Raw genomic sequence first — 12,275 nt, forward strand, 5'->3', positions numbered from 1 at the left:
ACTCCTTTCCTGACCAGGAAAAGAAAAAAAAAAAATCTATGAGAGTTATTCTCCGCTGAGTTCTAGTTTATGGAAACTAACATTCTATGTATTAATTAAGAGTCTTGCAATTGGTTTCTTAGAAAAGCTTCGACTTTCTTGCTTTATTTTTGGACCAACAGGACAAAAGGAATACGTTGCTATGGATCATTTATGGACATTTCCTTTTTCTTGCTATTTTAGACGGACCCACGATATGAAGGTACCAATGGCTTGGTTGTCTTCATCCAAACAAGATCCAGCTTTGAAGGCTTAGAGCTGTTTGGCATAGTAGCTATTTTTGTTGTTTCGTTTCTCTACGAATTAGTAAAATGCCACATAGAGATGGACTTTAAAGATGGTATTTGCACAAAATTTCTGCTATTTCTTGCTTTTTATTTTTTATTTTTTTCAAAAAATAAATATTTATGCTCTAATGATTTTATATATAATTTTTTTAAACATTAATACTTTTTATCATACATGTTATTCAATTTAGATTTCTTGATTTTCTGAGATTTTTAAAATTTAAAACATAAAACAAGAGAAATATGGAATGGGCCCTCAATAGGGGTGGTAGTACTTCACTATTTTAACGCATTTAACTTATTTTAACTCATTGTATATTGGGCTAGATCATCTGTTTAATGAAATGAATAGTTAGATTTGGATTTAGATTTTTGATCCATTCAGTAAATGGATGAGGTTTGGGTTAATATGTTTTTGATTTATCCTGTATTTGATCCGACCGTATTGGATCCAACCCATTCATCACCCTTATCTTTAATTATCATATTTTAATTGTCTGGACAAGGCTAACACAAGTGAGCCACCAAGCCACGATAGCGGTTGATCATACTCAGAGTATGATGGGACAGATCAAAAATATGATAAACATCTTTCAAATGGATTGCAATGATCTGTGATGAGCGGTTGATCATACTCAGAGTATGATGGGACAGATCAAAAATATGATAAACATCTTTCAAAAGGATTGCAATGATCTGTGATGATGGAAGACAGCCTCGAATACTTTTCTCCCCACCTCTTGTAGTCCCTTCCTGCAGGCAGGAATTACAACACCGACAAGGGAGCCTGAAGAATATTTGAAGCCTTTAAATTAGTCTTCACATGTGATGAAGGTACTAGGGGTGGTTACTGTTCGAATGAACAAACTCTTTTCACAAGCGCAATCTTGAGTATAGTCTGATGTGTAAAACTTTAAAGAAGCTTTACAGTTCTCATAACTTTCTTCTTTTTTTTTTTTGGGCAGAAGCATAAGTAGCATCCTAACAATATCTAGCCCGTACCAAGCATGAAGCTAGCAAATGCAACCTTGTCAAGTGCTGGATGGAAACAAGCGAGCCAAGGTGCAAGAGCTAATCAAAGGCAGGAGCCGGTCTTCCAAATAACCTATAATGGGTACATATATTAAGAGCTCATTTGTGTCATAATCTGCTAGCCACATCATTCGAGCAAACTCTAAATAAGCTTTTAAACTGATCCACTCTTTGATACAGTAAATCCATATGGAACACATATATATATATATATGTTCAAGTTCTAAGTGATAACTTAAAAGACGACCTACGTTTTAAAAGCAGGCAGAGAATCACAAACAAATCGTAAACACCTCCACGGTACTTCAACTCTAACTATGCTACACATCATCCATTTTACACTTCCCCAGTTGCATTATGAACAGAAACCTACCAAATTTTTGAATTCCTGTGACATCAGATGATCACAACCAAAGACAACAGATAACTACTGAAACATGTTTCCACTATATGATACACCTCATGCCCATGCTTCTCTTCCTTCTACCCTAGAATTTACAATGCCAAGCTCTCCTGATTTCTTGCTGGACCTGCTTAACTGAAACACAGGGTGCCTGCAAATCTTCCTTGCTCCTTTCCTCAAATTCAACCTATCCAACAAGCCATCTACATCCCCATGACCTCGTCCACCTTTAGACCCATCTTCTAGGGCATGTAAATCACTGCTAACAGGCGAACTTTTTCCAAAAATGGATTCACGGTCCTCACTGATTTCAATCTTCTTCTCAAAGCTCCGAAAGCTCTCTTCAACATCACTGTCTGGAGCATGTTCTGCACTCGACAAGAATTTGCTGAAGGCAGTTCTGTCAACAATACAGATGTCCATAGTTTTCTCATCAGAACCCACACCATATTTTTCAGTTGGCTTTGCTGAATTGGGCTCGTCCTTGTCACCTGGAGACTCCGAACAGGGATGGGAAACCCTGGTTGCTGCAGACGCCTCCTCCCTTTCTTGCAGTGTCTTTATGATCAATGTCTTGAGGAAGTTCATTACTTGAACTGCATGGATCAATGCAGTTAAGGGATCGGCCATCTGAAAGACAGAAATGTCACAGCAGTTATTTTATATTCAATTACATTTATATGCAGAATAGCTGGACTGCTTAAAATCTGACTTTTTCTAGTAACCTTAGTCATGTTAGGTGCAAAAACCATAGCAATATTACGAGCATTCATCTTGTTGGAATGTTCATGCTCCACAACATCAGCCATCAGATTGATAGCCCAGTCAAGCAATGCTGCTTCCATTGGTGGAAGCATCCTTGCAAGTTGACAGCACTCTTCTTCAGTGTTGCAGTGCATCACCTGATCTGGAGTCAGTAAGTCAAGCACCCCAGTGGGAAGTTCCCGAAACCACGCCTACAACAGCAGTCACTTCAGAAAGAATTATACGAATGTACATGCGAAGAATAAATTTTCAATATAAAAATCTTAAAACTCAGATATGGAGTAATTTGGTGTGTTCTCGCACTATTTTTTGTTGTGCAATGTTCAGATGTTGATCTAAAGATATTTCTATTTTTTCTTAAAAGTATTGAGTCTTATATTTGTTGTTTTTTCAGATTAAATGAATATATGATTGGCCATCCCTCCTTTAGCTTCCTTATCTAAATATCTACTTTGTTGCTTCTTTCCCCTTACCAAATTTCTCAGTTGTTTACAGAATAAAAGATGGTAGCATTGCAATAGAATTTAATATATGAAAATCATCTGTTCAGCAGGATATAACTTTACATTCTACGTGGATATTTGAAAAACAACAGATTTATTAGTGTCAATTACTAGAAATGAATAGATGGAAATCTCTTGGGCATCCTTCCTATAACTCAGGGCCAATAAGATTAATAATAGAGCCCAATAAGCTTGTGTTTTTAGAGTGGTGCTTCATATGAGTTCATTTGGATGCATAATTCAAGTATCAGTTAGTGTTTCCCATGATGAGCCATCTAGAAAATCAGGCTGATGACCAAGCTGCTGAAGCTCACTTACATTGACTCTGACATCAGCAACATATGTACAACTCCGTGGAGGCATGATAGAAGCCACCAAAAATATGCTTAAACATTCCTATCTCAGACTGCAAACAAACCCAATCAAGGTCAATCATGCTCTGGACCAAATTGAATTTGTATAGAAGGCCCGCACTTTTCAGTCGAGACCCAATCACAGTTGAAACTGGTAATTTGTGCTACTGGTCAGTTTGGATCCCATTTAACTGGGTCAGGACCAAAATTTTTTTGACGAGTTATTTTTAGTTGTTCTATAGTAATAGCGGGTTGAATAACTACTAGTCCCTTTTCTTTATTTTGATCCAGAACAGAAAATGGGTCGAACTGCTGGTGCACTTAATCAATAGATCCAATATCAGGTTTATTCCGGGCATTTCAGTTCAGTTTCAGTTTTGTGTCAGGTTATCAACATACATGCAAGCCTAATCATAGCACATATCATGAACCTCTTCAATTCTCATCACTACCATTTGCTATGCATATGTGGATAGGTCTGCTCTCACTAGTCATGTATCATATAACACATAACAGGAGTGACCAGATTTGTTATTACAAGCATATCTTTTTGCCTTACCCATGGCCACAACTGCATTCTCCACCAAGGCCATGTTTATTAATAATGATTATTAAATAGAAAGCATGCTTCTCAGAGTCAAGGCCGGAAGGAGGCAAGAACAGCACTACAACAATGCAAAGCTAATTACCACAGATCACAGCATACATTATGTTTGAGAAGTTCATCAAAAAAAGAATCTCAGTCTATGCCTTTGCAAAGACATGATAAAACTGCAAAAAAGACCGCAATGATGCAAATATATGGAAGACTCACAGCGCGAAGGAGCTGACAGAAAAGGATCCTTTACAAATCAGGTAAGCTAGACTCTAACCACAAAGTTGTTATAAATATTATTTTTTTCTTTTTTTAAAAAAAAAAAAAAGCGAACATGGATATGATCACCATATCCTGATATACAGAGCTGAAAATCAATGAGTTCAACAATAGATAATCAGAATCTGACAAAAAGGATAAAAGATGAGTCTAAATCAAATATTTGGTTCAAAACCAAGAGGAATCTTGTTGTCCTAGCCAGCTTGGATCAAGAGTCACATCCTGTTTACCTTAAATATGAGGACTGCATGGATCCAAGTAAAACAAGCCTATTTAGAGCCCTGATCTGATGGGTTTAACTGGTCCCAAATCATAACAACAAAGTTATTCTTTTCACAGCAGAAATATAATTAGCAAGACTTGTTCCAGAATCATCTAATGTTTTTCGAGTATATTTTGTCTACCAGGCGACTACAAGCAGTACATCAGCGATTTGTATCACCTTGATTGCCATCACAAGAACTTAGAAAATCAGACAGTGGAGACGCTGATAACTCGACAACAATGCCAAGGTACAGTACAATCAAAATGAAGAGAACTTGGCAAAAAAAAAAAATCATCCACATTTCATGGAAATATAGGCACTTCAGTTATTTAGACAGCATATTATGAACCAAATTCTCTAGTTAAGAGGCCTCACAGAATTATTCAAATTCTAGAGCTTGATATCAGCCAGAGCAATACACAGATGGGTTCTTGATAATGTGTTGGTGGTGAATAGAGTTTTTATACCAATATTTCACAGGGGTTATAACACTTGTATGAAGGACACATGGATTTGTCATGACTGGGACAGGTATATAAAGAGCTCAAGTGAAATCTATGCCCATGTAAAGAATGAGAATTGCATAAAATTATTTCAAATATACAGTAAAAAGAATATGGATCAACTGGAATATTCAAAGAGAATGATGCTTAAGATTACAAAGTTTTGGAAGATAATGGTTACCTTTATCAGACCAGCTAGACAATGTATATCAATTCCATGTGGCACGATTCCTCTGTTCAATTGGTCTCTAACATATACTTCTTGACTGTTCTCAGCATTAATTCTAAAGATTCCTTCCATCTTCCACCAAAAAAGGAATAGTATTAACTATTTCAGTTCTTACAAATAATATCACCAACAGTCAACAAAATCCAAGAATACAGAACTTACCTGAAGGCCTCCTTGTGAATACAAGTGCCTTTGCATCAAAAGCAAAATTGTTGGCACGCTGTTCCCTCTTTTATCATAAGAACATTGCATAGATTTGGCAGAAACCCCAAATACACTTGCACTGCAAAGAAAGGATGAAAGCATTGCGTCCATAGGATCTTTTAGATAAGAACATCACAATTTGCAAAGCATGAATAAGATCACAGAAGGCTTCAATTAAACAAAAGGCAAAAGAAATTAGATTGGGGACAAATATGGCATACTCTTTGGGGACAAACACGATACATCTTTAAATGTTTACAAAATATGAGCTCAAAGTTTACAAATCCAAGCATTTTCCTTATGAATTTAATCCCATGGGACTTCAATCGATTACACATACTCTTTCTCTTCTGTTTTCTCAGAATATCTCTTAAAAACTCAAGAAAGGTCTCTTACATCTGAAAAAGGGTCAACTTTCTGTATCTTTTTCTTAAGTCTCTTACATCTAAGAAAAGGTCTACTTTCTGTATCTTTTTCTTAAACAAACTTCCAATTATTTCCCGCATGGTTTGCCGAATCATCCCGAACTAGGTAGTTCGGGGCATATGCCGAACCATATCGACAGCTAACTGGTATGGTTCGGGCATTCGATTCGGAACACTAGTGAAAATGGAGCAAGGGAGAAAGAGAGAAAAGAGAGAAGGAAAGGAAAGGGAAAGACTGGTGGTGACCCGCCAAGGCCGCCAGAGGGCCATCGAGGCCTCCGGAACTCTGCAGTTCTTGACCAGATACGAGAAGAAAGAGATAGAGAGAGAGGGGAAGGGAGAGAAGAGGAGAGGGGAAGGTGGTGGGGAGGCCGCCAAAGGGCTGTCGGGTGGCCATTGCAGAGCCTGGGAAGCCTCCACAGCCCTCTAGTGGCCATCACCGGCCTTTCTTTCCTTCCCTCCCCCTCTCTCTTTCTCTCTCTTTTCCTCCCCAGTTCATCTCTCGTTTCCATGTAGGTTTGGGCCCGGTATGGAGGTGTACCAACTCATATTGCCAGCTAGCCAGTACGAGGTCCGGTTTCGAGTAAGTGATCCTTGATTTTCTCTTTTTTCAAAAATTACATAAAATCAATATCCAATTATAAAAGAATGCTTCATGGAGGCTAGACTTGTTAAACATGAATTAATAATCACTAGTTACAGATTAATTGGAAATGATTGTTTGTCATCTATTCTGAAACATTTTCCACTATTTACATTTGATTGGCAAATAAAATGCATTAAATGTATCTGTTTTCTTTTCCATAAATAATATCTGGTGAGTACACTTGAAATTTCTAGTAAGGAACTACTAGTATTTTTCAGACACATGAGAGATGCTACTGTGCAAGTCAAAGCTACCTTCGTGTAACTAAAATAATTTTAATAAACAACCCAGAATGAGGGTTAATTAGCCATTGCAGTTAAAGAGACGAAGAAATTATCCTAAAATAGGATTACAAGGATAAATAACAAATCAATAAACCATTTGTGATTAATTTCAGCCTGGACTAGCTGAACACACCAAAAGTAGCTGTAACTGGATGGAAACTGACTGAAACTAGCTGAAAACCTGAAATGTTGGCATTGGTTTCAGTTCAGTCCTAGCCAAGATGGATCAATCTTAGCGAAGAACATTCAAACCAAATCATTCAAAGCAGTGGTGTTTCCACTCTGTAGCACAGAAATTAAAAAGATGATTAAATAAGTGGTTCTAATATTGTCTCAAGATAAATGGTTTTTCTAGGGAAAAAAATCATGGGCATAAAGCAGATAGAATGACAAGAATATTTTAGAGTAGCCAATAACCCTAACCTACAAACCAATCCCACAAGAAATAAGGAAAAGCTTCAATGCAAATATACAAAAATGCAGACAAAGTTATGTAACATTTGATTCTGTGCTATCCTAATTCCTGAATATTACTAACCAAGGATGCAAGAGACCTAACTCCATTTCAAATCAAACCAATTGATTCAGAACCAGGCACAACCAAGGAATTGACTGAAAGGGATTAGATGTCAGTTTACAAAGAGGCAACAAGGAGACTGGAGACCTAATCAACAAAAAGATTTGAACCTGTTGTGCTCTCAGAACTGCTAGGGCCGGAGGACAAGAGAAACTAGTAGCAGTTGATCCCCGTTTATTTTGCAATAAAAGAAGGTATGAAACAATGATCTTGGAGAAAACTTACTAAGTGGATAGAAGATTCGAGATCTCCATGATAATATGCACAACAATCCAACAGTCGGTTGATTTTGGCTTTTCCAACACCACCAATAGCCAATCATTTCAATAGCCTAACAGTTTGCACCAGAAATGGCGCCACTTGTGTAGAGAGGTTGATTCAATAACTGATCTGATATGATAAAAGCGTCGAGCAAAAACAAAGTTGATGTCCAAAGAGTAGTCTCTAGAGCCACATGTGAACTCATGAACATCAATACAAGTTCTACAATGAGAAATGGGGAGTAAATTCTGAAATTACTAGAGAACCTGATTTGTGCATACAGCCAAATATAAACACTTGCAACACACTAGTAGATAAGCATGTCATGCATCCATGTGCAAACCCTGTATATTATTTAGTGAATGCACTCATACTAGAATAAAAGAATACATCAATAATCAGCAGACACAACATATGTATGTTGTCATGCATAGTCAGTTATTTACATGAAATAAGCTATCAATCTGACTATCTCTACTATTTTTCATTCATAATCTAGATTTTGTAAGATTCATTATCTCAAATTCCTAGTATAGAACTCAACTGCATTATTGAATGACATCAGCTAAACTACTCTTTTATGTAAATTGTTTCTCATTATCCTAGTGCTCCTTTCAGCACTCCCTGAGATTCATATTTTGGACTAGCCACAATGTCATACAATCTCTAGTAGACCTCTTCATGAAGAAAAGCTATATATACAAGACAAGTGTAGCAAATGGCCTAAGCATATAAGCTAATGAATTGATCCCAATGTCATTGTGAATACCAAATATATCGGCTACAAAGGAGCAGAGGAATTTTTGAGGCAATGGAAGATCGAAACGCCCCAAAGATGGCATCATCAACGTAATTATAAGAATCCATGGGTTCACATCCCTACCTCACAAGATTGAAAAGAGGGGAAAATGTTTTTTCTTTGGGGGGGGAGGGAGACGGGTAAAAAGGAGCGTAAGAAAATTAAAAAAAGAAAGAAAGAAAGAAAGAAATAAAGGAACGAAAGAAAAGGAGAAAGTTCCCCGGATTATACACACGAAAGAGGTTTAGAAAATTTCCCCAAAAAATCAATAATTTCATAATCAAAGGTCTGCTGATTCCAGAGTTCAGCCTAGCACCGAATTCATCGACATCAGCACTAAAATTATCTTGCAAAAGGCAAAGATTCACAGGAAACAAACTGTTAAAAGCTTTCCCTGTAGTCAAACAAATTTCACCTCAATTCCAACACAAGTCCCAATGTGTTTTCTTATTTTATTTCAACAAGTACACAGAGACAAGAAAAGAAGAAATCCTTCGTACCAGAAGCGGATGCTAATAAACTTGCTAGAAAAATTGTTGGACAAACCGACCTGGCGCTTGGTACCCTTCTCGGAACCTCGGGCTCGAACTCCACGGGCAAGCCGAGGAAGCCATCAAAGCGGTCGAAGGTCACGTGAGCAAGGTGGCGCACGTCGGTGGGCCAGCCGATCTCCATCGAGGAGGGGCAGCCTCCGTCCTCCGCCGCGGCGCCCACGCTGCACATCACCAGTGACCTCCTCAGCGCCGTCGCCACCACCGCCACAATCGAAAATTGGTGGCCATGGCCGCCGCCGCAACCACCGCATCCCCTCTTCCCCCCTCCACCTTCTGTCCCCGGCAAGATCAACGGCGACGAAATCGGGCATTCCTCCTCGGAGGTGCGGGAGGCGAGGGAGAGGGGAGGGGATGGCTGGAAGCGGAGGTGGAGTTGGAGGCGGGCCATGGAGAAGGGACAGAGAAAAATATCAGGGTATAATGGGGGAAGGGTAAGGATTAGGGTTAGGGTTTGGTGGCATGGTGGAGCCGGAGACGAATGAGAGGAGGGATTTGGGGGGAAGGTGGATGGGGTTTGGAGAGGAGGAGGTGGTGGTGGTGGCGGTGGTGGTGGAGTGGAGAGGCTTGGAGGCTTGATGGGGACATTATTATTATTATCTTTTGCGATATTTTACTAGTATTCTTGGCGGCAAGTGAGACGAGCTCGTGAGCGCGACACTAGGCAAGAAGTTGACGTTTCCGCGTTGGATTTGTTCTGGCCATTTTGTGGATCGCCGCATGGGACATATGGCTGTCGGCTGATTGCTACCTGAGAAGGGAAGGGATGATTGGAAATGATATGTTAGGTCTCACGAGTTTTTTTTTTTTTTTCTCTCCAAAATTTTTTTTGATAACTCAGATAAATCAAACTAAAAAAATATTATCAAATTAATAAAATATCTAATAATGAAATATGAAGATATGTATAATTTTTATTCTGTATGGCTAGCTATATAAGATATCATTCAATCCGCTGCACTTAGATTGTTCACGAATAAAATAAAAAATTTAAAAAAAAATATCAGCTAATAGATAGATTATATTTGTAATGGATGTAGTCATTTTTGGTCTGGGTTCATCAACATGGAACGAAGTATTGAACAAGTTTTAGAATTTGTTTATAGTAATATAACTTCTTCAATGAAATCTATTATAGACTATTGATACCATGCGCCATTATTCCTGCCTTGTCACTTTTTAAAAATAAAAAATAAAAACACTCTCAACTCTTAAGCCTCGATCAAAACGTTATTGCAAAAATTATAACCAAATAGAAATAAGAATAATCCGTGACAAACTCTTCCAAGAGGCATAGTTATTTCTATTCCAGTTTCTTATTTCCAAACCATATGTAGGGTAAAATAATTCTAGAACATTATTGAGTGATTCCTAGATCAAAATTTGTTTAATCCATTCGAGATGTGAATAGTTGTAAGCCAATTGTTACTGCTCCCTATGCCAGCCTTCTTTATTTCCTTTCACATGCTTATTGTGAGCTTTTAAATTTGTATACACGATATACATAGTAACATACGCTAATCTACAGATTAGCATTGACTTGGAGCTTACTAGATAATATACATTGAACAATGACCTTTTGAATCTTATAACTATTATCAATAAATAAATAGTGGTAGTATGAAATCCATCATCCAAAAAAAAAGTTGTTTCTTCTACTCATCAACATGTGCAAGAGGGAGAAGAGGAATGAAGCTGAAAAGAAGCAGGCAATAGTAAGACTGGTAGAGTGTCTAGCTAGCTTGGACCATAATGTCTGGCTCAAATTAGGTTAATGTATCCTAATCATGTAGCAATTAAATATATCCAAGGCATGTAATCAGAACCGGTTGTTTTTTGCCTAATTTTAATTCTAGTTTGCTTAGAGTTGATTCGATGAATTTCGAGTATAGGTTTGCTCAAGATCAGATCATACAAAGTTGCATTCAGGACTACTCATGATCAATCCAATCACACCACTACATGCCAAAGTCTTCTCAACGAGGGACCTCTTGCACACATTTTGATTGAAACCGTCCAACCGTACGACAGCAATTCAAACCAACACTAGAACAACCTAATGTTGCTTATTGAGTACGCAAGAAGACCGGTTGGAATACAGAAATTTCTTTTTGATCATTTGGTGGTGTCAAATTTCCTAATATCTATATATTCTTTTGCTTAAACATCATGGGGATTAGTGTGGTGCGCGCTGGAGATCATGTGAAATTCTAACCTCCCAACCAATCCCCTTTAATTGATGAAGGAAGTGAGTTATTACATGTTGCTTTGTATTGAAACATCACACGTTATGATTTTGGTTTTTGACAATGTTTGACGTTATCCTGTGGCCATTCCCAACAACAAAAGGATAATAACAATAACAATAATAATAATAATAATAATAATAATAATAACAACAACAGACTAATAATATAATTTAGAATCACATCACATGCAAATGAGCTTACCAGCCTTAACCTTCCCCCTTTTAATCGGGTTATTATAAACAAGACCATATTTCATCGTGAAAGATGGAAACTGAAAGCTTAAGCTGTTAAAGTGCTTCACCCACGCATGTACGAAAAAAAGAGCTCAGATTCTCTGCTGTGCACTACATGGTATGGTACATAGCATACCGTCCATTGCGTGATGGACGGCCACATGCGGATGCATATCTGTTGCACGCGATCGTGTGCGGCCGTGCATGATTGTCCATCGCAGATGCATTGTGATGCATAGTAGAGGATCTATACGGTGAAGAAAAATTGAAGATGCCAATATTATAATTCCTATTAGCCCAAAGAGGTAACTATCTATATGCAACAGAAATTCTGATATTCTTGTAGGAGTGTTTTCTTCCCTCTAGTATGGTAAAGTTATGGCTTTACCATTAATTTAGTCCGGGTGGCTGCTTTCTTAGCCTCCCTTTCTATCAGCAAAAAAAAAAAAAAATATATATATATATATATATATATCGAGCTTAATTTTAACTAGATCAGATGCAAGCATGTCCCGATAAAAAAATTTAAAAAAAAAACTCTATCTTGAGCTCGAGGACCTATAAATCTACTCTATAAAAAGATGTTTAACCTTTTTTCACCCATAAAATAGTTTAGAGAGAGAGGGAGAGCAAAGTGCATCCTACCAAACGAGAAAGTTAAGAATGCCAGTTCAAAGGCACATGCAAGTGTTCCTAATTAATTTAATCCATCGGGGTATAGGGCTCATTTAAAGCAGCAAACAGCTGAAGCAGCAACGGGGTGGTCGCCAGGTACCTGATGCCTTGCGATTCC

General features: G+C 37.8%; 1 protein-coding gene across 1 annotated transcript; it reads right to left on the reverse strand.

Moving 5' to 3' along the window:
- Positions 1-1,639: 1,639 nt before the first annotated feature.
- On the reverse strand, positions 1,640-9,578 carry LOC105054191 (rho GTPase-activating protein 5). The gene is made up of 5 exons (XM_010935642.4): positions 9,000-9,578; positions 5,416-5,536; positions 5,206-5,325; positions 2,487-2,717; positions 1,640-2,391 (listed from the first exon to the last, which is right to left on the reverse strand). The coding sequence occupies exons 1-5, from the start codon at positions 9,389-9,391 to the stop codon at positions 1,819-1,821; spliced, it is 1,437 nt and encodes a 478-aa protein (XP_010933944.1). The 5' UTR covers positions 9,392-9,578; the 3' UTR covers positions 1,640-1,818.
- Positions 9,579-12,275: the final 2,697 nt, after the last annotated feature.

The sequence above is a fragment of the Elaeis guineensis genome, chromosome 11, assembly GCF_000442705.2.
Source record: "Elaeis guineensis isolate ETL-2024a chromosome 11, EG11, whole genome shotgun sequence".
Classification (NCBI taxonomy): domain Eukaryota; kingdom Viridiplantae; phylum Streptophyta; class Magnoliopsida; order Arecales; family Arecaceae; genus Elaeis; species Elaeis guineensis.

Excerpts from the sequence above, each read along its gene's own strand:
- LOC105054191 (XM_010935642.4), bottom strand. The coding sequence starts at position 9,391 with ATGGCCCGCCTCCAACTCCACCTCCGCTTCCAGCCATCCCCTCCCCTC. Across the intron at positions 5,537-8,999 it reads AGAAGGGTACCAAGCGCCAG|TGCAAGTGTATTTGGGGTTT; the intron begins GTCGGTTTGTCC and ends CTTTCTTTGCAG. Across the intron at positions 2,718-5,205 it reads GTCTAGCTGGTCTGATAAAG|GCGTGGTTTCGGGAACTTCC; the intron begins GTAACCATTATC and ends CTGCTGTTGTAG.